The 25230-nt window shown below is 41.9% G+C and overlaps 1 protein-coding gene across 2 annotated transcripts in view; it reads right to left on the reverse strand.

Moving 5' to 3' along the window:
- Positions 1 to 9911, reverse strand: part of PPP2CB (protein phosphatase 2 catalytic subunit beta) — a 28743-nt gene extending 18832 nt beyond the window's left edge. Inside the window, exon 1 of one of the 2 annotated variants that reach the window (XM_028852120.2) lies at positions 9812 to 9911. Coding sequence is in view for 1 of the 2 variants with exons in the window: in NM_001260748.1 (NP_001247677.1) it covers positions 7938 to 8039 (102 nt within the window). In the remaining variant the exon portion in view is untranslated. Of the gene's footprint in view, positions 1 to 7937; positions 8044 to 9811 lie in introns of those variants that run through there. The other variant, NM_001260748.1, reaches the window with a different exon arrangement.
- Between the last annotated feature and the right edge of the window lie 15319 nt (positions 9912 to 25230).

A 25230-nucleotide genomic window follows, 5' to 3' on the forward strand; every position in this document is an offset into this window, starting at 1 on the left:
AAAGAGTATCTCTCTGCCGGGGGGGCTCTGACCTGCGGACTGTTAATAATGTGACTTATGATGCGGGCTTTGGGTGATGCCATTATCAGTTTGGTCTCTGAAGGACTGGAGACTACAGATGTCAGCCCCCCTTGTACTCTGCCCTTATGAGTCTTTTCCCTTGGCTTACTTTAAATTGTATTCATTCCCTGTAATAAACTGTAATCATGAGTATAACAGCTTTAAGTGAGTTCTGTGAGTCATTCCTGTGAATCACTGAACCCAAGAGTGGTTTGCGGAACCCACTGAACTTGTAATTGGTGCCAGAAGTGAGGCAGTTCTGGGGAGTGTTCCCTGTAATTTATAGTTCACTAAACTTTATTTTTTATTTGTCTGCTGTTCTGAAGGTATATCATGACTAAACTTTTGAAGATGGTGTCAGAGGTGAGAACAGTGTTAGGGACTGTGCCTTCTAACTCTTGCAAAATCCTTTTTTATTACAAAAGTAAACCACATTATAAATAGTTTGGAAGGTTTTCTACGACCACCCTATTAAAAAAAAGAGTCTTTTGAATTCAAGCCCATCACTGTCCCCATCTGCTTTTTCTTGCCAGCAAGAATCACTGTCTGGTGTTCATTAATCGTGTTCCCTCTTCACAGCTGAATCTCTAGCACGTTGAACAGTCTGGTACATAGAGGTTCAACTAAAATCTGTTGAATGTATGGGATAAATACACAGTGGCAGTATTCTGTCAACCAGTCTTCTCCTTTCTTCTTCACTGCCTAAAGGAACAAGCGCCTCTTTTGCTAATCAAGCCGAGAATACACTGAACCAATTGTGAGTCCTCATCATCCAGAACATAAATATCATGTGGAACTCTTTTAAAGGAAGATGAAACTTAATTATTTCCCTCTCTATAAAATGGGATTTTGAGCTGGGCGTGGTGGCTCATGCCTGCAATCCCAGCACTTTGGGAAGCCGAGGCGGGCGGGTCACGAGGTCAGGAGATCGAGACCATCCTGGCTCACACAGTGAAACCCTGTCTCTACTGAAAATACAAAAAATTAGTCGGGCGTGGTGGCGGGCACCTATAGTCCCAGCTACTCAGGAGGCTGGGGCAGGAGAATGGCGTGAACCTGGGAGGCGGAGCTTGCAGTGAGCCGAGACTGCTCTCCAGCCTGGGCAACAGAGAGAGAAAGACTGCATCTCAAAAAACAAAAACAAAAACAAACAAACAAACAAAAAAGGGATTTTGAGCAGAATTAAACTACAGCCTACACACTGTATCTTACACGTCAAAAAAAATCCAATTACGCTAAAAAGTTAATTCAAATAAGCTTTTTTTCTAAGATTGAATAGGTGAGAACACTTAAATTCACCACTGTATCCCAGTCTCAAAATAAAAACGATTGTCTTTGCATAAAATATTCACTTAATAGACCTCCAATGGAGTTTCGCACATTTTTGTTGTAACATGATGCTATTATAATGCAAGTCAGGAATCTTAGGTTGCACCTCAGGATTGTTTTAATTAATTTGATCGCAAAAGTATCTCGGTCAAAAAACAATTTACAAGGAATGATGATAAATATTTCTAAATTACAAAGGACACAACAGCAAACCAGTTCTAGGCTTGGGCGCTTGAGCTCTCCCATTCTCCAGAAAGGAAATGGAATCTGTAATACACAGAACTCCTTCCCAGGGTTAATATGATTTTTTTTTTTTTTTTTTTTTTTTGAAACGGAGTCTCCCTCTGTCGCCCAGGCTGGGATGCAGTGGCGTGATCTCGGCTCACTGCAAGCTCAGCCTCCCGGGTTCACGCCATCCTCCTGCCTCAGCCTCCTGAGTAGCTGGGACTACAGGCGCCCGCCACCGTACCATGCCCTGCTAATTTTTTTTTTTTTTGTATTTTTAGTGGAGACAGGGTTTCACCGTGTTAGCAGGATGGTCTGGATCTCCTGACCTCGTGATCCGCTTGCCTCGGCCTCCCAAAGTGCTGGGATTACAGGCGTGAACCACCGTGCCCAGCCGTTAATATGATTATTAATGAAATTTAGAGTTGAAAAGTAACATACAGGAACTATTAGATCATATTTGGTCATTAAGGAAGAAAAGATGTCTTCATACAAGTTTCTTTAAACAATCTGGATTAGGTTTACATTTCATTACATTTACTTGAAGGAAATCAGTTCAAAACAATAAAAAATTTCTATAACACAGACTCAGATTTCTCAAACAGATTATGTCTGTAATTTTAATATCATTCTTCTAGAAAAAACTACATTCAGAAAACAATCTAGGAAAATAAATTAAGCATTAATTCCATCTTCAATTTCTGGCATTTTTGTTTCCTTTTACCAAGGAAGGGCTTCATTCACCAAGTCTTTTATAACATTTGTACTGAAGAAAAAAGACTGTGAAGAAAAAATTTCTACAAGATCTTCAAATAATAAAAGGCACACACAGCAATTAAAGGTAGGCAATGAAAAGAAATTTTACATTGTAAATATCTTCACTTTATCTACTTAGATATACAATTTGACACGTCATATATAAAGCAGAGAAATGTAACAAAGTCCACTTTCCTGCCATTAGCAATAGTTCATGCTAGTCTAGTTTGGTTTAATTTCTTTACCTGTCCACTAAGAGGCTGGCTTAGCAAGGAAAACAATGATTTGTTCAGTCACTAGAATTGGGTCTTGACCCAACTCTATTTCACTGTAATCATGCCACTCTTCGTTATAGTAAGAAAGGAACTATTTTATCACTGCATTTTAGATTTTATCAATGGACCACCAAAGCTGGCACTAATTTTTGCTCAAGGGAAATTAAAAATGGAAGTACCAGTTAGGCATTTTGCCTGTCAAGACCACTATTTTTATTTTTTAAGCTGTAATCAGTCACAGAAAGTAATCTAAAAAATTTTTCTCAATTCACAAAAATCATTCATTTTTACCAGGATCTAATCTTCATTAAGATGGTTTTGGGCATTCAGGAACAAGCATATTATTTCACATTAGGAATGAAGTCATATCCTAAAGATATTTCTGCTTATTTCGAGGCTAACGCCAGGACTCAGAAACACTGCCATCAGTTCAATATAAAATCTACATATTTATACTTCTACACAAGCCTCAACATTTTTCTTAATAGGTACTTTATAATCATCAGAATAAAGATCTGCCAGCACACAAACTGGCTGAATTCCCCCCCTCCCCCTCCCACCTAAAGAATCATCACCAAGGTTCTTCAGTTATAAAATTTATCAGATCAAAGAGCTTAAAATTTTTACTCTTTCTGAGACAAGAGTTAAATATAATTCTAGTCACAGAGTGTCCTGAGCAGTGCCAGCCTGGCTCTCTAGGCACACAATCTTCTAAAATAACTGCATACTGCTGATGCAGGAATGAATCACAGAAGCAATTTCTCTGCACACACAAGAGGAGTCAAATTCACAATTAGCTTCAAAAGCTGGATTGCTAATTTAAGTTAGTGTTAAGAGCTAGTCTTCTCAGAAGACAGGCCTTACTATTTTATGCAAACAATTTTTCACTAGGCAGAAATTAACCTTGGAAGCCAGACACACCATACCATTCATACTCTTATTTTTTGTAGTCATTCACCCACTGGCACTAGGATAGATTTTATTTTTGCTACTACCTCAAAATAGGCCTTTACTAGTACTACTCTGGTCTTGATTTCAGTGGACTCCAGTCTTTTTTTTTTTGGAGATGGAGTCTCGCTCTGTCGCCCAGGCTGGAGTACAGTGGCGATCTCAGCTCACTGCAACTTCCACCTCCTGGGTTCAAGTGATTCTCCTGCCTCAGCCTCCCAAGTAGCTGGGACTATAGGCACACGCTGCCACGCCTGGCTAATTTTTTTGTATTTTAGTAGAGATAGGGTTTTACCATGTTGCCCAGGCTGTTCTCAAACTCCTGAGCTCAGGCAATCCACCCACCTCAGCCTCCCAAAGTGCTAGGATTACAGGGGTGAGCCACCGTGCCCAGTCGACTCCTTCAGTTTTTAGGCAATCTGAATTAGAATACAAATTTAAGGAAAAACCACCACCATACGATGTAACTTTCTATAGAATAGTATTTCCAATAGAATAAAAAAAATCATGGTATTTAAAAAAACCCAAAAATTGAATCACAAAGAATTAAATAAAGATAATTTATATAATTAGGTTTGACTTTTATTTTTCTCATATATTCTTTCTACATGCCTGCTACTCTTGCCCTGGAAAGGAAGCGCAAGTATTAAGCAGACCAAGTCAGGAGTAAAGATACTTCATACAACTGCTATTAATCCCAGTACTGTGTGGTTCACATAACAGGGACCACTCCTTTTCAGGGTTCTATAGCCACTATATTAAAAAAAATCTCCTTTGAAGTACATTTACCACAGAAAAGCCATATCGGCACAATCTATTTATTTTTCATTTCTTACAAAAGAAAATGGGGTGACATTTAAGATTAAAACTTTCAGCCTTCCTTTATTTAACATTCACTGAGTGCTTACTTCTCATTAGGACTTTACATGGACAATATATTTTTTTTTTTTTTGAGAAAACTGTACTCTGTCACCCAGACTGGAGTGCAGTGGTATGATCACTGCTCACTGTAACCTCTGTCTCCTAGGGATTCTTGTGTCTCAACCTCCCGAGTAGCTGGGAGTGCAACACTACGCCCAGCTAATTTTTGTTTGTTTTAGTAGAAGCAGGATTTTGCCATGTTGGCCAGGCTGGTCTTGAACTCCTGGCCTCAAGTTGATCTACCTGCATCAGCCTCCCAAAATGCTGGGATTACAGGCGTGAGCCACTGTGCCCGGCCAATGGATAGTATCTCAGCACTCACAACCAACCCAGGAGGATTGGGACATATCATCTCTGCCATAAGGAATCAGAGGCGCAGAAAGACTGACAGCTAGCAAGCTGTGAAGGAGGACTGGAACTCAGACAGGATGAACGCTACACTTGTTATGTATCAACAAGGAGGATAGGGGTAGAGATATAAAGCGGAACTAGAAACTAAGGTCAGAAAACATATATATGTATATATACACATGCACACACAAACCACAAAACTAGGTCATAGCTGCCAGAAGAGGGTTGCAAAACTAAGCACGGCTCAAAAGAGTAGAGATATGAGTATTATCACACTTCTCCATCCCACTGGCAACTCCATCAATGGGGGAAGAGAACAAAGATGAATGAATTTCACTAACAAATTCATGTTTTGTGGGTGAGTACAAATATTCAAAGAAAAAAAAAAAGGGCTGGGAGTGATGGCTCACTCCTGCAATCCCTGTACTTTGGAAGGCCAAGGCGGGAGGATCGCTTGAGCCTGGGAGTTCAAGGCCAGTTTGGGCAACATGGTGAGACCCCATACAAAAAAATATTATCCCGGTGTGGTGACACATGCCTGTGGTCCCAGCTACTTGAGAGGCTGAAGTGGGAAGGTCCCTTGGGCCCCAGAGGTCGAGGCTGCAGTGAGCAGTGACTGCCCCATTGCACTCCAGCCTGACTGATACACCAAGACTGCATCTTAAAAAGAAAAAAAAAAAGCTAGTAAGATACAAGAGATAATCTTAAATATACCTGTGAAGTCCTAGGAACTGTTAGTTTGATTTATTTAGGAGCCGAAGTAAAAATAATCTCTCTCGACAAATACAGAAAGCTTCCTCAAGTGATCGTTGACACTCCGGTGTGATTATTTCAAAGTACAGCAGTGGTACGATATTCTTCTCTAGGAGTTCACCTTAAAATTATTAGAAAGTCAATGGGGACTGTGCACGAGGCTCGTGCCTGTAATCCCAGCACTTTGGGAGGCTGAGGGATCACTTGAGGTCAGGAGTTCTAGACCAGCCTGGCCAACAAAGCGAAACCCCATCTCTACTAAAAATACAAAAATTAGCAGTGCATGGCAGCGTGTACCTGTAATCCCAGTTACTCGGGAAGCTGAGGCAGGAGGATCCCTTGAACCCAGGAGGTGGAGGTTGCAGTGAGCAGAGATGGCACTACTGCACTCCAGTCTGGGCTACAGAGTGAGACTCTGTCTCAAAACAAAAATAAAACAAAAAAAAGAGTCAATGGAAAAAACTGATTCAACTAACACTTTGCCCTTAACTTCAAGTCTGTATTCTGATGCTCATAGTCAGGTTAACTGACTCAGCTCATTTCAAACCTGTACATTTCACTTGGCATTAGAGCTTGAGAGAGATGTTTAAAGCATACATTTTAAGCCTCATGAAATTACAGGTTATCACAATAAAAATGAACGTCGACTGAAGTCACAAGTAAGCAGTTTGTTTCAGAAAGAGAAAAGTACCACCTGCTTGGCACTTCTATATACAAAAATAAATCCTCCTGTGTTAACAGTTACTTAATACACAAAGGCCCCAGCCAACATTACACCCGTTAAAAATACTATTTTAACTTAACACCATCTATTAGTGCTCCTTTCCTAAGTAAATTTCATGATTTTAAGAGTGTCCTAAAATTAGACTAACAAAATCTTTTCTTCACCTACTTCTGCGACGTCATGACTTCCAAACATTATGGTTAAGAAAATTGTATACATCTTAAAATAACATCGTTACTTCTTCATGGACTTCAAGTGAGAATTTTTAACATAAAAATACATGAAAATTATTTAGTCCACCTTGTAAAGGATGAATTTGGAAAACTCTAGACTTTAAAGATGGAGAGATCGAAATAATTCCAGGAGTTAAGAAAACAATGGATACAGAATTCAGAAAGTGAAGATCACACACGATGTACAAGAACGAAATTGATCACCTGCATGTTTTATTATTCTTTGGAAAAGAAAAAAACTTTATATATTAAAAACAAAAACTTTCTGCAAAGTGTTATCGTGCATGAAAACACACATCCCATTTATTTCCAGCAAACACTGTTCCCAAACTTAAGACCAGCTCTCGTTTCTGAATCAACGCTTTACTTCCAAGAGCCACTCAACGCAAAGACCAGTCACCATCTGTTTCCACCAAAGTCAACCTCTATTTTAAAAATCACAGTTGGCCATCACGCCTACCTCTCCACAAACAAACGCTTGACACATTCAAGAGTCAGTGATTTTTTTTTTTTTTTTTTTTTTTTTTTGAGACAAGGTCTCGCTCTGTCGCCCAGGCTGGAGTGCAGTGACGCGATCTCGGCTCACTGCAGCCAGCCTCCACCTCCTGGGCTCAAGCGATCCTCCCACCTCAGCCTCCTGAATAGTTGAGATTACAGGCACCCGCCCTCACGCCCTGCTAATTTAAAAAAAAAAAATTTTGTGGAGACGGGGCCTCACTGGTCTCTAACTTCTGCGCTCCAGGCTGGTCTTTAACTCCTGGGCTCAAGCAATCCTCCCGCTTCGGCCTCCCGAGTAGCTGTGACCACAGGCGTGAGCCACCGCGCCCGGCTTGAGTTAGTGATTTCTGAGGTGCCCCGTTCACCTGACAAAAATTCTACATTTATTAACAAGTTCATTAATAGGCACGACATTCTGGTTAATTTTAGGTGCATTTTCAGAAACTGGTCTGAAAATGGTCCTTTTCGGATGTCGCTTTCGTTATTCCACTCGGGAAATGCCAGAGTGGCAGGAACTCCAGTGGAGCGCAGGCGACCCCGACCAACCTCCGGCTTGGCTCCAGGGGCTATGGTTCCCCGCCCGCCCGCCCGCACTCGAGCCTCCCACCACCAGGATCTGGGCCGGGGGCGTGGGGCGTGTACCACGCGGAGGCAGAGGGGCCGGGCGAGGGCAGCCCAACGCCCCGGGGCCGGAACGGCTGGGCCGGCCGCCCGGGTAGACGCCGGAGCCGGACCCACAGCCCCGCGGGCCCCCGGTGGGCCGCGCCGGGCCAGGGGCCAGCGTGCGGACGGGCCGGGGCGGGCAGGAAAGCTGCGGCCCGTCCCAGTTCCGCGCTCCCGCACTCGCCCCCGCGGCGCCCTCACCTTCTCGCACAGCGTCCGCACTTGGTTCTCGTTCAGCTGCTTACACTCGTTCAGCTGCTCGACCCACTGGTCCAGCTCCTTGGTAAACGCCTTGTCGTCCATGGCGGCCCGATCCCGATGCGGATCCCGACCCCCGGCCCGGCCGCTGCCCTCCCCCCTCCCCACCCGCCCCCGGCCCCGGCCCGGGCGCCGCTCCCCTCTCCCTCAGCCGCCGTCGCCAGATCCCACAAGGGGAGGACCGAGCCGGGGAGGGCGGCCGCGGTCCCCGCGCCCCGCCCAAGCCCAGCAGGCGGCTCCGAGCGCGAGGCCTGTAGGAGACCCCCGCCCGCCCTTCCCCGCCCGGCCGCGCGCCGCAGGAGTCGGTGAAGGACGCGGGGAGGTGCTGGGAGGGCGGCGCGGGCCCTCGGACTAGCTCTCGCCGGACGAAGGCCGCCAGCTACCGCTTCAGGCCCGCCTCACGCCTGCCGGCCTCTCCCGGGTATCTTTCCCCTTCTCTCGCTCTTTCTCTTCCCTCCCTCCGGGTTTCCGTCATCGCTCGGGCATTTCCGCCGGGAAAAGGCGAGCAGGCGGCGGCGCCGCCGGGACACGGCGCGCTAGGGGCAGAACGGCGCCCTCGCGTGGCTTGGCGGAGAAACGGTCGGAGGAGGCCAGGATCCCTCCTGTCCCAACCCTGCCCCAGACCAAGCTCTGCTGGTTCTCCCTTTAGATATCCTGATCTCCGGGAACTTTGTCCTCACTTTAGCTTCCTGCAGTGCTTTTTCAGCGCTCGGAACAGGGAATTGGAAAACTTGGGCTTCCCTTAACATTGTCTCCCCAGAGTCTAGCACTCAATAGTAGGCATTCAATAATGGTGGAGTAAATTAATTATTTCCAGGCTTGCCTGTAGCCCTAACATCTTGAATCCTCCCTTTCAACATTAGAAAAGTGAAATGATTGCTCTGTAGGATAATCTGTGGCCCTTCTAGCTCCAGCGCTCTTGGCTGTGTTTTCTGCAATGTGTACTGAGTTGTAATGATTTGTTCATTCAACAAATATTTATTGAGTGAGACACAGCAGGGACCCCTCTTAGGGGCCTTCTAGGCACTCCCACCCCCACCCTCCCCAAGCATGGAAATAAAGGAAAACCTTGAGTTCCCCGAAGGGACATTCCAGGCACCTAACTTCCTCAATAAGTCAATGAGCAACCTGATAAGCAAGAAGGTAATAATAGCTTAAGACAGTAGCCAAGGACGTTAGATTCACAAAATGTTTGCTTCCCTATATAAACTGGAGACAACATATGTCCCTGAGTTGTTTTTCAGAAACCTGGACCTCACCAAATGGAAAATGGTGTCCACTATCATGGAGATCTCAAACTACCTATCTTTGTTCTAAATTTCTTCCTGAGGAGCCTGGAAGAATTCACAAAGCTTTGCCTCCTTAGCCAATTACAAATCAGAAAATCTTTGAATCCACTTATGACCTGTGGGTCCCTACTTCAGATATCCTGGCTTTTTAGATCAAACCCACGTATAGCCTCCATGTATTGATTTATGACTTTGCCTGTAACATCTGCCTCCCTGCCTTTAAAAACCCTTACCTGTGCTGGGTGCAAGGGCTCATGCCTGTAATCCCAGCACTTTGGGAGACCGAGGCCAGGAGTTGGAGACCAGCCTGCCAACATTGTGAAACCCCTTCTCTACTAAAAATACAAAAACTTCCTGGGCATGGTGGCAGGCGCCTGTACTCAGGAGGCTGAGGCAGATGAATTACTTGAAATCAGGAGATGGAGGTTGCAGTGAGCTGAGATCTCGCCATTGCACTCCAGCCTGCGTGACAAGAGCGAAACTCCATTTCAAAAAAAAAAAAAAAAAAGCACACAAAAAACCTCTTACCTGTAAACCATCAGGGAGTTGGGGTCTTAAGCATGAGCTGCCTGATTCTTCTTGGTTGGTGTGATGCAATAAATGCCTCCCTTTCACTGCAAACCCCAATGTCAGTGTTTGGCTTTGCTATGCTGGAGGACCTAAATTCAGTTACGTAACATGAGCAACTGCTAGCTACCAGATACCTTGAATAGCAAGTGCTAAATGATCATACTGTGTCTATTAAAGGTACATATTACTGCAGCTGACCCAAGCGGAAGGTAACATCCTGTATCAGAAAGCAAGGGTTCTTGTGTTTGCTAACCCCCTAGCTATGTCCTTGGGCAATCATCAAACCTCCTTAAGCCTCAAATTCTTCATCTGATAAAATCAGTAAAAGGCCTACCTTTGTGAAGATTAAGTTTTAAAAGTTCCTGCCCAATAGTACCATATGGGAGCGATATGTTAGTTACCTTATCCCTCCTAGGGAACAATTACAGAAAGCTTTAGAAAGGCGGTGTTTGAACTGAATTTTCAACTTTCTCCCAAGGCAAAACCTTGAAGTTGCCTGGAGAAGAGGAAAGAAGGTCTAAGGAATTTTTTTGTGTGTGCGCCAGAAGACAAACGAGTGAAAGACCATTCATTGTCTGTTTGGAAAGCTATAAATTCTCCTAGCAACAGAAATAGATCATATTGTTGGAAATAAGGCTGGAAGAGCTCCTGCTCTCAACAACTTGTAAATAGTAGCAAACCAGTTGAACAAAACACAAAAGGTGATGAAACAATACTGGTGAGATATCATTGCAATAGATATTACATTCTCTGAGGAGGTTAGGCTATAAGGCTTTAAAGGAGGCTGGGCCAGGTGCAGTGGTTCACACCTGTAATCCCAGCCCTTGGGAGGCTGAAGTGGGAGGATCACTTGAGCCCAGGAGTTCGAGACAAGCCTGGGCAATATGGCGAAACCCTGTCTCTACAAAAAATTAGCCGGGCAAGGCCAGGCGTGGTGGCTCATGTCTGTAATCCCAGCACTTTGGGAGGCTGAGGTGGGCGGACCACTAGGTCAGGAGATCAAGACCATCCTGGTTAACATGGTGAAACCCTGTCTCTACTAAAAATACAAAAAATTAGCCAGGCATGGTGGTGGGCACCTGCAGTCCCAGCTACTTGGGAGGCTGAGGCAGGACAATGGTGTGAACCCGGGAGGTGGAGGTTGCAGTGAGCCGAGATCATGCCACTGCACTCCAGCCTGGGCGACAGAGGGAGACTCCATCTCAAAAAAAAAAAAAAAAAAAATTAGCCAGGCATGGTGGCGCATGCCTGTAGTCCCAGCTACTCAGGAGGCTGAGGTGGGAGGATCATTTGAGCCCAGGAAGCAGAAGTTGCAGTGAGCCAAGATTGCACCACTGCACTCCAGACTGGGCAACAAGTGAGACCTTGTCTCAATACATACATACATACATAAAAAAGGAAGCTGATTTTTGGCTAAGCTTGGAAAGCTCAGAACAAAAGTGAGAATGAGAATATGTTCAGGGTTCCGAGAGAAGATGAACTGAAAACAAAATATACCCTGAGGGCAAGTGGGAACTGTGGATGGTAGTTAGGGTGGGACGACCTGGAAATAGAAGCAAATGTGTTTGAAATGAGTGTGAGCGAATGTTCTTAGAGTTAGAGGTGAGCAGGTGTTTGTGAAAATAGTACTTCTAAGAAGTTTAGTCAAGTAGTGATGCAGAACAAAGAAGAATACTTTCTTTGAGTGGTTCCTATATATTAATGTTTTTACATGTAGCTTCTCATTTAATGCTCCAGTAACCTCATGAGGCTGGCGTTATTATACTTTCCATTTTACAGATGAAAAAAAGACATGTAGAGGTTTAAATACACTTTCAACTCACACAGATAGTACTGGTGGAGTACAGGTTAACACCCACATATGAGTTCTACTCCATGCTTTATGTTCTATGGTCCCTGCAATGTGGATGGGAACATGGAAAGCCCAAGAATGGTAGATTGGCCAAGGGGCTTGGTGACAATAATATCAGTTTGTGCTATTTTGGTTGTGACGGTCTTTTAATTATAAATAAGAACAATAATTTCTTTTTTTTTTTTTTGAGATAGGGTCTCACTCTATCACCCAGATTGGAGTGCAGTGGCACGATCTTGGCTCACTGCAACCTCCGCCTCCCAGGCTCAAGCAATTCTCCTGCCTCAGCCTCCCAAGTAGCTGTGATTACAAGCACATGTCACTACCACCCGGCTAATTTTTGTATTTTTAGTAAAGACAGGGTTTCACCTTGTGGGACAGGCTGGAAGAACAATAATTCTTAAACTTATTTCTTTTTTGCTTTTTGCTTCTGTCAGATGTACGTGTGTGTGTGTGTGTGTGTGTGTGTATTCTCCTGGAGAACATAACCATCAACCTCCAATCCTTGCTAAATTACTTGTCATGCCAAACTGCATTTCATCTTAGGTTTATAGGCCAGATCTAATTTTCTTTGTTGACCCAGAAGTTTTCTTATTTTTGTTCTGTTTACCTCTCTCCTTTTGGTCAAATTATTAAAAAAAAAACTTCCACAGATCATTTGCCTTAAAAGTACCTGTGAGATTTTCTTTCTACCCAATTGACTAGGCTCTTTTAAAATATATAAACATTTATATTTTTCCTAATGTACTATATACCATTTAAAATATGAAATATGAATCATTTATATCTTGTAATGTATCCAGATAATTATATGCTACAATTATACGTTGTATGGGTCTAAAAATGATTCTTCTACATCACTGTAATCCTCAAATGATTAAAGAAATATTTTCACTTCCAGTTCAAATACCTTCTGATACTTAGAATGTGAATATGATATTATCAAAATTGTCACAGAGAATTCTGCATAAGAATATCTATTGATAATTATTACAAAAATTAAAATTAAAATAGAAAAAATCAAATTGGAAATGCTTTCTTTGCATTTAAAAGCAACAAATCACGATCAATAAAAAGATCATAGTTCTCATCCTCTCTTCTCACCCTTCTGCCCAAAAACGTAGTTCTGAAAAATACTTTGAGATTTATCAGACAAGAGATGGAATTATTCAAAGGCAAAGGAATTAGAGCAGATGCCATGTTGAACATTTTGTCATTTGTTGATCTCAGTAAAAGGGTTGGTTCAAATTTCTTACTACAACACTACAAAAGTGGATTCCTTTATATCTTTAAACACTTTTATACCCAGCTATTCTGTGTTATGTATCTGACAATTTTTAAGTGACTGAAGATGTTTTTCTTGTTTCCACTGACTCTTACTCATAGTGGTTTTCCTTCTAGTATGTGTGAGTTGACAGCTTGAACAGGTTTTGTGGGAGTCCTGTGGGCCTACCTTGGGAAGGTTTTCCTCTAGAAACTTTGCATCTCTCTCTCTGGCAGTTAAGACATAGTCTTATTCCAGTATACTTCAGCCAGTTTTGGCTCACACTGAGAGTGTCAGATGCCCTAACTCACTGAGTTTCAAGGCTCAGTGTCCCTACAGTAATGTTGCTTTAGGAATCCAATCTCAGAGCAATCTCACACCTTCTGGCAGCCAGATTGTTTAGGCAGGCTCTCTGTTGATTTAGCTCCCTCCTACTTTGCCTCCTGACCGTAGTTTCCAGTGATTCTGTCCCAAGCTTCCAGTTTCTTCTCAAATCTTCAGATGGCTTAAGCTCCAGATCCTTTCCATTTCAGTTCCAGTGTCTGCCTGGTCTGGGCTAAATTCATGTTTCTTTGTGTGTGTGTGTGTGTGTGTGTGTGTGTGTGTGTGTGTGTGTGTCTAATCTGTGGAGAGCTATCCTACCCTTGTGAGACCAATGAAACCTCAGAAAATGTGTCCTATCCCAGGTCTAGTTTTGAAGTAGGCAGCTCCCTCAGGGCTCCTGAACATTCATAACACTGGAAGTGAGACTCCTATGTTGGAAATATTTAAAAATTCAGCTGAGCATGGTGGCTCACGCCTGTAATTGCAGCACTTTGGGAGGCTGAGGCAGGTGGATCACCTGAGGTCAGGAGTTCGAGACCAGCCTGGCCAACATAGTGAAACCTCGTCTCTACTAAAAATACAAAAAAATTAGCTGGGCATGGTGGCACAGGCCTGTAATCCTAGCTACTCAGGAGGCTGAGGCAAGAGAATCACTTGAGCCCGGGAGGCGGAGGTTGCAGTGAGCCGAGATCACACCTCTGCACTTTAGTTTGGGTGACAGAGCAAGACTCCATCTCAAAAAATAAATTAAAATAAATAATAAAAATTTGATTTGTACATTCATGTTGATACTTTTTCTTCCACATAATATAATTTTTCATAATCTCCCACTATGGGCTATTAGAAAAATTTTTTTTAGGGGTCAGTTTTTTTTTTCTATTTTATTTTCTCTCTGTCTCTCTGTCTCTCTGTCTGTCTCTCTGTCTCTCTCTCTCTTTCTGTTTTTCTTTGAGATGGAGTTTTGCTCTTTTTGCCCAGGCTGGAGTGCAATGGCGTGATCTTGGCTCACTGCAACCTCCACCTCCCAGGTTCAAACGATTCTCCCACCTCAGCCTCCCAAGTAGCTGGTATTACAAGCATGCATCACCACACCCGGCTAAGTTTTTGTATTTTTAGTAGAGATGGGCTTTCACCATGTTGGTCAGCTCATCTCAAACTCCAGAACTCAGGTGATCCACCCACGTTGGCCTCCCAAAGTGCTGGGATTACAGGCATGAGCCACTGTACCTGGCCTATTTATTTTTAAAAATTTCAACTTTTCTTTTAGATTCCAGGGTAAGGTACACGTGCAGGTTTGTTACATAGTATATTATGTGATGCTGAGGTTTGGGATATGATTGAAAACTGTCACCTAGGAAGTGAGTTTGGTACCCAACAGTTTTTCAACCATTTCCCTCCTTTTTCCTTCCCACGTCTAGGAGCCCCTAGTGTCTATTATTGCCATCTTTATGTCCATAAGTACCCAATGGTTAGCTCCTATTTATAAGTGAGAACATGCAATATTTGGTTTTCTGTTCCTGTGTTAATTTGCTTAGGATGATGGCCTCCAGTGGCATCCATGTTGCTACAAAGGACATGATTTCATTCTTTTTTATGGCTGCATAGTAATCCATGGTGTACACATAACAAATTTTCTTTATCCAATCACTGTTGATGGACACCTAGGTTGATTCCATGTCTTAACTATTGTGAATAGTGCTGCAGTGAACATAAAAGTACATGTGTCTTTTTGGTAGAACAAATCATTTTCTTTGGGATATATACCCAGTAATGGAATTGCTGGGATGAATGGTAGTTCTGTTTTAGGTTCTTTGAGAATCTCCAAACATCTGCAGTGGTGGAACTAATTTATATTCCTGCGAACAGTGTATAAGTGCTCCCTTTTCTCTGCAGCCTTGCCAGCATCTGTTGCTTTTTTGACATTTTAATAATCACCATTCTGACTGGTATGAGATGGTGTATTTGTCCATTTTCACACTGCTGATAAAGACATACCCAAGACTGGGCAATTTACAAAAGAAAGAGGTTTATTGGACTTACAGTTCCACATGACTGGGGAGGCTTCACAATCATGGTGGAAGGCAAGGAGGAGCAAGTCACATCTTACATGGATGGCAGCAGGCAAAGAGAGAGAGCTTGTGCAGGAAAACTCTTTTTAAAACCACCAGATCTTGTGAGACTTATTCGCTATCAGGAGAACAGCACGGGAAAGACCTGCCCCCATGATTCAATTACTTCCCCACAACACATGGGAATTCAAGATGAGATTTGGGTGGGGACACAGCCAAATCATATCAGATGGTATCTTATTGTGGTTCTGATTTGCATCTCTCTGATGATTAGTGATGATGAGCATTTTTTCATGTTTGTTGGCTTCTTGTATGTCCCCTTTTTAGAAGTGTCTGTTCATGTCTTGTCCTTTGCCCACTTTGTTGTTGTTGATTTTATTTTTACTTATTTATTTATTTTTACTTGAGACAGGGTCTCATTCTGTCACCCAGGCTTGACTGCAGTGGTGCAATCTCAGCTCACTGCAACCTCTGACTTCTGGGCTCAAGTGATCCTCCCACCTCAGCCTCCTGAGTAGCTGGGTCTCTAGGCATGTGACACCATGGCCAGCTAATTTTTAGTTTTTTTATAGAGACAAGGTCTCCCTACATTGTCCTGGCTGGTCTCAAACTCCTGACCTCAAGCAATCCTCCCTCCTCAGCCTCCCAAAGTGCTGGGATTATAAGCATGAGCCATAGGCTGGGTGCAGTGGCTCACTCCTGTAATTCCAGCACTTTGGGAGGCCAAGGCAGGTGGAGCACCTAAGATCAGGAGTTCAAGACCAGCCTGGCCAACATGGTGAAACCCTGTCTCTATGAAAAATGCAAAAATTAGCTGGGTGTGGTGGTGGGTGCCTGTAATCCCCGCTACTTGGGAAGCTGAGGCAGGAGAATCACTTGAATCTGAGAGGCAGAGGTTGTAGTGAGCTGAGATCATGCCACTGCACTCCAGCCTGGATGATGGAGTGAGATTCTGACTCAAATAATAGTAATAATAATAATAATAATAAACAAGCATGAGCCATTATGCCTGGACTTTTACCCACTTTTTAATGGGGTTGTTTTTTGCTTGTTGATTAAGTTCCTTATAAATTCTGGATGTTAGACCTTTGTCAGATGCATAGTTTGTGAATATTTTCTCATTCTGTAAGTTGTCTATTTACTCTGTTGACAGTTTTTTGTTTTGTTTCGTTCTGCAGATGCCTTTAATTAGGTTCCACTTGTCAATTTTTTATTTTTATTGCAGTTGCTTTTGAGGACTTAATCATAACTTTTTTCCTAAGGCCAATGTCCACAATGGTGTTTCCTATGTTTTCTTCCAGTATTCTTAAAGTTTAAAATTTTACATTTAAATTTTTAATCTACCTTGAGTTAATTTTTGTATGTGGTGAAAGCTGGGGGTCCAGTCTCATTTTTGTGCATATGGCTAGCCAGTTATCCCAGCAAGATTTACTGAGCAAGGAGTCCTTTCCCCATTGCTTATTTTTGTTTACTTTGTTGAAAATCAGATGGCTGTTGGTATGCAGTTTTATTTCTGAGTTCTCTATTCTGTTCCATTTGTCTGTGTGTCTGTTTTTTGTACCAGTACCATGCTGTTTTGGTTACTATAGCCTTATAGTATAGTTTGAAGTTGTGTAGTGTAATGGCTCCAGCTTAATTCTTTTTGCTTAGGATTGCTTTGGCTATTTAGGTTCTTTTATGGTTCATATGAATTTTAGATAGTTTTTTTCTAATTCTGTGAAAAATGACATTGGTGATTTGATAGTAGTGTTAAATCTATAGATTGATTTGGGCAGTATGGCTATTTTAATGATATTGATTCTTCCGATCCATGAGCATGGAATGTTTTTCCATTTGTGTCATCTGTGATTTCTTTCACTAGTGTTTTGTAGTTCTTCTTACAGAGATTTTTCACCTCCTTGGTTATCTGTATTCCTAGGTATTTTACTTTTTTGGTGGCTATTGTAAATGGGATTGTGTTCTTGATTTGGTTCTCAGCTGGAATGTTATTGGTGTATGGAAATGGCACTGATTTTTGTACATTGATTTTGTGTCCTGAAACTTGACTGAAGTCGTTTATCAGTTCCAGGAGCCACTACAGGCCTTCAAAAAGCTGAGGCCATGGTTTTCTAAAGACTGACACACAGCTCAGGTACTGATTTCTCAGTCACAGCAAAGGCTCCAGTTTCTCCACCACAGAAGAAGCTTTAGTCACTTCACTCCTGATAGCCACTTTATTGCCGCATCACAATAACTTTTGGGAAATGCTTTAATCTATTTTATTCAATCAGTTACTATTTTCTCACTTGCCCCCCACTTTCTTGGCACCATCCTTTAATTCATGCTTTACTTCCATATGAAATGCTTCTCTTTCTCTTCTATATATATATGTATATAAATAAACCTGTCCAATTTTTTTTTTTTTTTTTTTTTTTTTAAATAAACAGGGTCTTGAGGCCAGGCGTGATGGCTCACGCCTGTAATCCCAGCACTTTGGGAGGCCGAGGTGGGTGGATCACAAGGTCAGGAGATAGTGACCATCCTGGCCAACACGGTGAAACCCCATCTTTACTAAAAATACAAAAATCAGCCGGGCATGCTGGTGGGCGCCTGTAGTCCCGGCTACTTGGGAGGCTGAGGCACGAGAATCACTTGAACTCAGCACACAGAGGTTGCAGTGAGCCTTGGTAGCGCTGCTGCACTCTAGTCTGGCAACAGAGCAAGACTTCATCTCAAAAACAGAAACAAAAAACAAAAAACAAAAAAACAAAAAAACAAGGTCTCAGTCTGTCACCTAGGCTGGGGAGCAGCAGCCTGATGAGAGCTCACTATACCCCCAAATTCCCAGGCTCAAGTTATCCTCCCTTCTTAGCCTCCAGAGTAGCTGGGACTACAGATATGCATCACCATGCTGGGTTTTTAATTTATTGTAGAGCTGGGGTCTGACTATCTTGCCCAGGCTGATCTTGAACTAGCCTCAAGCAATCTGCCCACCTCAGCCTCCTGAAGTGATGGGATTACAGATGTAAGCCACCATGTAGGGATATCTTTCCCAATCTTGAAGGACAAGTGTCAGGACTATTTTTTTTTTTTTCCAAGAAGCCCTTTATCCTTGCTTTTATACCAGAAGAAACTCATCTCTGCACACTTTAAAATTTCATACCTTTGGATCAGTCCCTTTTTTCTACCACATACTATCTCATGTTAGTTATTTGCATGCATTTCTCCTCTTTCCTATTAGACTATAAATCTCTTGACCACAAGATACATACGTATATTAGATTTGTAATATCAAAACACATCTATAGAGAGTAGGTGCTCAGTAAATATTTAAGTAAATTTGAGGAAAGTAGCAGGGGTCATAAGAATAAATGGTAACTAGCAGTATGACTGAAATGATTGTTTTCAGCGCTTAGGATTGGCCCCCCATTAAGGCAGGCCTCAATATTTGCTTCATCTACTCTTTCTTTTAAAAGGTATATTTATATTTTCATTATGATTTGGATACCATATATAGCTTTTTGGATACCATATTTTTCATTTGAGATAGTACTGGTATAGCACAGATTAGTAGTAGTTTAGCCAATATCCACTGCACATTTCTTCTTTATTAACAATTGTTTGTAGTGAAAAAATGCCTTGCTTGAAAAATTACCTAAGAGTGGCCAGGGGGTCCCATTCTGGCAAATAGATGGAGTGCAGTGGTGCGATCTTGGCTCACTGCAATTTCCGCCTCCCAGGGTCAAGCGATTCTCCTGCCTCAGCCTCCCAAGTAGCTGGGATTACAGGCATGCACCACCAAGCCTGGTTAATTTTGTATTTTTGGTAGAGACGGGGTTTCTCCATGTTGGTCACCCTGGGCTCAAACTCCTGATCTCAGGTGATCCACCTGCCTCAGCCTCCCAAAGTGCTGGGATTACAGGTATAAAACCACCACGCCTGGCCTATTTGCCTCTATGTTCTTGATATATGAAGTATATTTATAATTGCTGATTTTATATCCTCGTTTGGTAATTTCATCATTTCTATCATTTCACTGTTTATTTTCCTGGTAATGGGTCGTATTTTTGTGTCATTTGTCTGCCTAGTGATGTTTGATTAGATGACAGATACTATGAATTTTACACTGTTGATTGCTGAATTTTGTCGTGGTTATTTAAGTAGTGTTGAGCTTTGTTCTCGTGTGTGATTACTTGGAATTAGTTTGTTTTTTTCAAGGCAAGGCTTGCTTTTGAGCTTTTTAAAGGAGGAGGGTTCAGAACAGCTTTTAGTCAAGGGCTAATGTGGCCCCATACTAAGATGATATCCTTCTGAAGACCCTACTGTATGTTTTCTATATTACAAGGCCTTTCTACCCTTTGCACACTATTCCCAGCCCTAGATGAGCCCTGGGGATTGTTTCACCAAAGCTTCCTGATGGTTCTTTCCCCACACGGTCTGGGTAATTATCTTAATGCATAGATTAGTACTTAGTGAAATACTCAAGGGGGATTAATTTATACTGATATCTTTTTTTTTTTTTTTTTCTTGAGATGGAGTCTCACTTTGTTGCCCAGGCTGGAGTGCAGTGGCATGATCTTGGTTCACTGCAACCTCCACCTCCTGGGTTCAAGCGATTCTCATGCCTTAGCTCCCAAGTAGCTGGGATTACAGGCATGCACCACCATGCCCACTAATTTTTGCATTTTCAGTAGAGACGGGGTTTCACCATGTTGGCCAGGCTGGTCTCGAACTCCTGACCTCAAGTCATCCACCTGCCTCGGCCTCCCAAAGTGCTGGGGGATTACAGACATGATTCACTGTGCCCAGCACTGATATCTTACTTTTGAAATCTCCATCCCTTTGAAGATTCTTCCTTATCCTTCCTTCTTCCACAATGAGACCTCTGACTCCCCAAAACATCAAATGACATTTACTCCTTTGTTCAGTTCTATCATACACATAAAATGGTTTCAGAATTGCTATGCCTATTTATCACTGTGAAAAATAAACCTACTAAAAAGGTTCCAATATTTGTCATTCTTTTTTATTCCTCTTATAATAGAATAAAAGTTTTTAGCCCCTGCTCCCAGCTTTAATAAATCTTTTGACAGCTGAATTTATGACATTTACAGTCCTGGTTAGCACTACAGTTGAGTTTTATATAACACTTTTTAAAACAGTTGAATTTTGGCCAGGTATGGTGGCTTATACTTGTATTCCAAACATTTTGGGAGACCAAGGCAGGAGGATAACTTGAGGCCAGGAGTTCAAGACCAGCCTGGGCAACATGGTAAGACCCTGTCTCTAGAAAAAAATTTAAAAATTAACTGGATGCGGTAGCATGAGCCTGAAGTCCTAGCTACTTGGGAGTCTGAGGTGGGAGGATTGCTTGAGCCCTGGAGTTCAATGCTGCAGTGAGCCATGACTGCACCACTGCACTCCAGCCTGGGCAACAGATCCAGACCCTGTCTCAGGGTAAATAAATAACTAAATAAATACAACTGAATTTTAAGTTGCCATATTACATGATAATTTTTTAATGCATGCAATTTATATGCTTTCATAATTTGCTAAGGAAATTAACTCCTTACTTTCCTTTTTAAATTTTTTTGTTTTTACAATTTTTATTATCCTTCTAATATACAGAACAAAGTATATAAATTCAAACTATCAAGTTCTGGTGAAGAATAAGTTACGTTTTTAAAAATTATTCTTTCTTCATACACTAAAAACATAAACTATGGTGCCCTTTTGGGGTCATTTGGGCCGCTTTCCTCTCTGTTATGACTTATATTCAATCAGTCACAAAATCCTGCCAACTCTTTCCTTCTCAAATGCCTCTAGAATCCAATCCTCCACTCCTATGGCCACCCTCTAGGCAGGGCCCTTATCACACCAGGCTTGGTTTGGCACAACAGACTTGTACATACAGCATTTACTATCGTTTGCCAGGTGTTTCAAAAAGACTACTAATCAATCTTATGCAAGAACTCTCTTTCCATCTTTGTATCACTGCAAATCTGAACAATGTTTTTTTGTGGCCAACATCTACTTAAAATTTAATTTTAGGTTCGGGGGTACATGTGAGTTTGTTACATAGATGAACTTGTGTCATAGGGGTATGTTGTACAGATTATTTCATCACCCAGGTATTAAGCCCAGTACCCAATAGTTACCTTTTCTTCTCCTCTCCCTTTTCCCACCCTCAACCCCTAAGTAGACTCCAGTGTCTGTTGTTCCCGCCTTTGTGTTCATGAGTTCTCATTATGTAGCTCCCATTTATATGTGAGAACATGTGGTATCTGGTTTTCTGTTCCTGCCTTAATTTGCTAAGGATAATAGCCTCCAGCTCCATCCATGTTCCCACATAAGACATGATCTTGTTCTTTATGGCTCCATAGTATTCCATGCCATATATGTACCACATTTTCCTTATCCAGTCTGTCATTAATAGGCATTTAGGTTGATTCCATGTCTTTACTATTGTGAATTGTGCTGCAATAAACATTCACATGTGTCTTTAGGGTAGAATGATTTATATTTTCCTGGGTACATACCCAGTAATGGGATTGCTAGGTCAAATGGGAGTTCTGCCTTTAGCTCTTTGAGGAATCAGCATACTGTTTTCCACAATGGTTGAACTAATTTATCCTTCCACTGACAGTGTAGTAAGTGTTCCCTTTTCTCCACAACCTCGCCATTATGTGTTAATTTTTTTTTCACTTTTTAATTTAATAATAGCCATTCTGACTGGTGTGAGATGGTATCTCATTGCGGTTTTGATTTGTATTTCTCTAATGGTCAGTGACATTGAGCTTTTTTTCGTATGATTCTTGGCTGCATATATATATTTTTTTGAGATGGAGTTTTGCTCTTGTTGCCCAGGCTGGAGTGTACTGGCGTGATCTCAGCTCACCACAACCTCCGCCTCCTGGGTTCAAGCAATTCTCCTGCTTCAGCCTCCCGTGTAGCAGGGATTACATGCACGTGCCACCACACCCGGCTAACTTTTTATTTTTAGTAGAGACAGGGTTTTGCCATGTTGGCCAGGCTTATCTCAAACTCCTGACCTCAGGTGATCTGCCCGCCTTGGCCTCCCAAAGTGTTGGGATTACAGGTGTGAGCCACCGCGCCTAGCTGTAATCTTTAATTAAACAAATATATTCAGTTGGCTAGACCATCTTCTCAATTCGGACTCTCATTCACATTTGAAAAAAGAAACCTGTCAACGCCCTAAATTGTTACTTAATAAAGGTAAATAGTCTTTAAAAAAAATTATTGGCCAGGCAGAGTGACTCACATGTGTAATCCCAGCACTTTGGGAGGCTGAGATTGCAGTGGGCTGAGATCGCACCACTGCACTGTAGCCTGGGTCACAGAGAAAGACTGTCTCGAACATACAAAGTTACGAATCCGAAGATAAATGGTGTTTTCCATGACAATAAATTAGAATGTAGTTTTTTTCTTTTTTTTTTGGTAGAGACGGGGGTCTCGCCATGTTTCCCAGGCTGGTCTTGAACTCCTGGGCTCAAGCAATCCTCATGCCTTGGCCTCTCAAAGCATTGGGATTACAGCAGTGAGCCACAAAGTCTGGCCAGAATGCAGTATTTTGAGGTTAATGGCTCTACAGGATATCTTAAAGAAGTCTTCTGGCTGGGTTCAGTGGCTCACACCTGTAATCCCAATACTTTGGGAGGCTGAGGCAAGAGGATTGCTTGAAACAGGAGTTTGAAACCAGCCTGGGAAACAAAGTAAAACTCTATCTCTACAAAAAATTTAAAAATTATCCAGGCATGTTGGCAAGTGCCTGTAGTCCCAGCCACTTGGGAGGTTGAGGTGGGATTGCTTGAGCCCAGGAGGTTGTGGCTGTAGTGAGTTATGACTGCACAACTGCACTTCAGTCTGGGTGACAGAGTAAGACCCTGTCTCTAAAAAAAAATAAAATAAAAAAAAAACCCAAAGGAGATTTCTTATAAATAATTCTTGAAAGTAATAATAAAGCAGACAGCAGGGCTTACAGAACAAGAAAGGAGTAGGATTTATATTCTTACAAAATTTTACTGTCCACATTGCATCAGTAATCAATAACCCCTTAATTCCCCAGTTTTATTAGCAATTGCTAGGTAGGAATCTGTAGCTGCTGCTCTTAGAATCTTATTAATCAAAACTAATTTTAAAACGCTGATCTTAAAGGAATCAACAACTTACCTTTCTCCGCAATACTATTTTAAAGACTGCATGGATAATTGTGAGTTTACCATGTTATTCAAGCAATATAAATATTATATGAATTGAAAGCAAACTATGCCTGCAAAAACATTTAATAGCAGCCGGGCGCAGTGGCTCACGCCCGTAATCCCAGCACTTTGGGAGGCTGAGGTGGGCAGACCACCTGAGGTCAGTAGTTTGAGACCAGCCTGGCTAACATGGTGAAACCCAATCTCTACTAAAAATACAAAAATTAGCTGGACTTGGTGGCACACACCTATGATCCCAGCTACTCAGGGGGCTAAGCCAGGAGAATCACTTGAACCCGTGAGGTGGAGGTTGCAGTAAGCCAAGATCGCACCACTGCACTCCAGCCTGGGTGACAGAGTGAGACTCCTCAAAAACAGCATCAACAACAACAAATAGTTTAAAAATACCATATATGCCTGAATATAAGTTATATTCCCCTCTAAAACTACCCCATTGAAAAGGGTATGGAATCTTAATCTTATTTTGAAGCCTTAAGCCACCATTATTCTAGGTAATGTCTTTGGGGAAGATACTAGTTTGAAATGACCTCAATTAATAGCAGTTTTGCATATATCTACACACAGATTTTTAAAATACATTTTTAAAAAAGCACATTATTTCAAACTTTGATAACAGGATGACATGCTTTGGAAAACATGGTCAGAGAGCTAAAGAAGTCTCTAATGATGACCAAGAGATTGATGTCAAAGACGGAGAGGACAAAATTATCCTACAAAACATACCCAAAAAGATTCTACAATGTTCTTATATAACATACAATTGACATTTATAATACTTCATCTATATCTCTAATGATTTATATAATCTTACCAAAATATCGTTTTGGTGAAATCTTATTGGAAAAATGAGGCATAGCCTCCTACTTTGCTAGGTTCATGAATGCTTGTCAAAGATGCCATCATTGAATCTCAGCTTATGTGTCATCCATTCTCTAGTCTATTACTTATTTTTTTTTAACATATCACTTCTCATGATACGAAATTACTTAATTATATATGTATTACTTGTCTCCCTTGACTGGAATGAGAACTGTATAAGGGCAGGGACTTTGGCTTGTCATATGAAACTGCAAACTATAATGTAGTTTTTAAGAGTGACAGCAAATAGGGATAGAGGTGAAGGCAAACACAGCTGGGGTGGAAAAGATGCTCCAGCAGTTTATTTAGTTATCTAATTGCTATGGTTTTAATGTGTTCCCCAAGGTTCGTATGTTGGAAAGTTAATCCCCAATGCCAACATTGTCAACAGGTGGGACCTTTAAGAGGTGATTAGGCCATGACAGCTGTGCCCTCATGAATAGATTAATACCGTTATTGTGGGAATGGGCTAGTCTGTGGCAGTGCATCCTTATAAAGGATGAGCTCAATCTCTTGCTCTCTCTCACCATTTTATGCCCTCACAAGATGCAGCCCCCTAGATCTTGGACATCCCAGGCTCAAGAACTGTGAGTCAAATACATTTCTTGTCCTTATAAATTACCCAGCCTGTGATATTCTGTTATGGCAACAGAAAATGAACTAAGAACATCATGAGGTCAGTTCCTTGTGGATTGTTTTTAATGTAATGGGTATGTGTAAACCAAGGACCACTCACATTTTTTTTTTTTTTTTTCTTTTTGAGATAGTCTTGTTCTGTTGCCGAGGTTGGA

Source organism: Macaca mulatta, chromosome 8 (assembly GCF_049350105.2).
Source record: "Macaca mulatta isolate MMU2019108-1 chromosome 8, T2T-MMU8v2.0, whole genome shotgun sequence".
NCBI lineage: Eukaryota > Metazoa > Chordata > Mammalia > Primates > Cercopithecidae > Macaca > Macaca mulatta.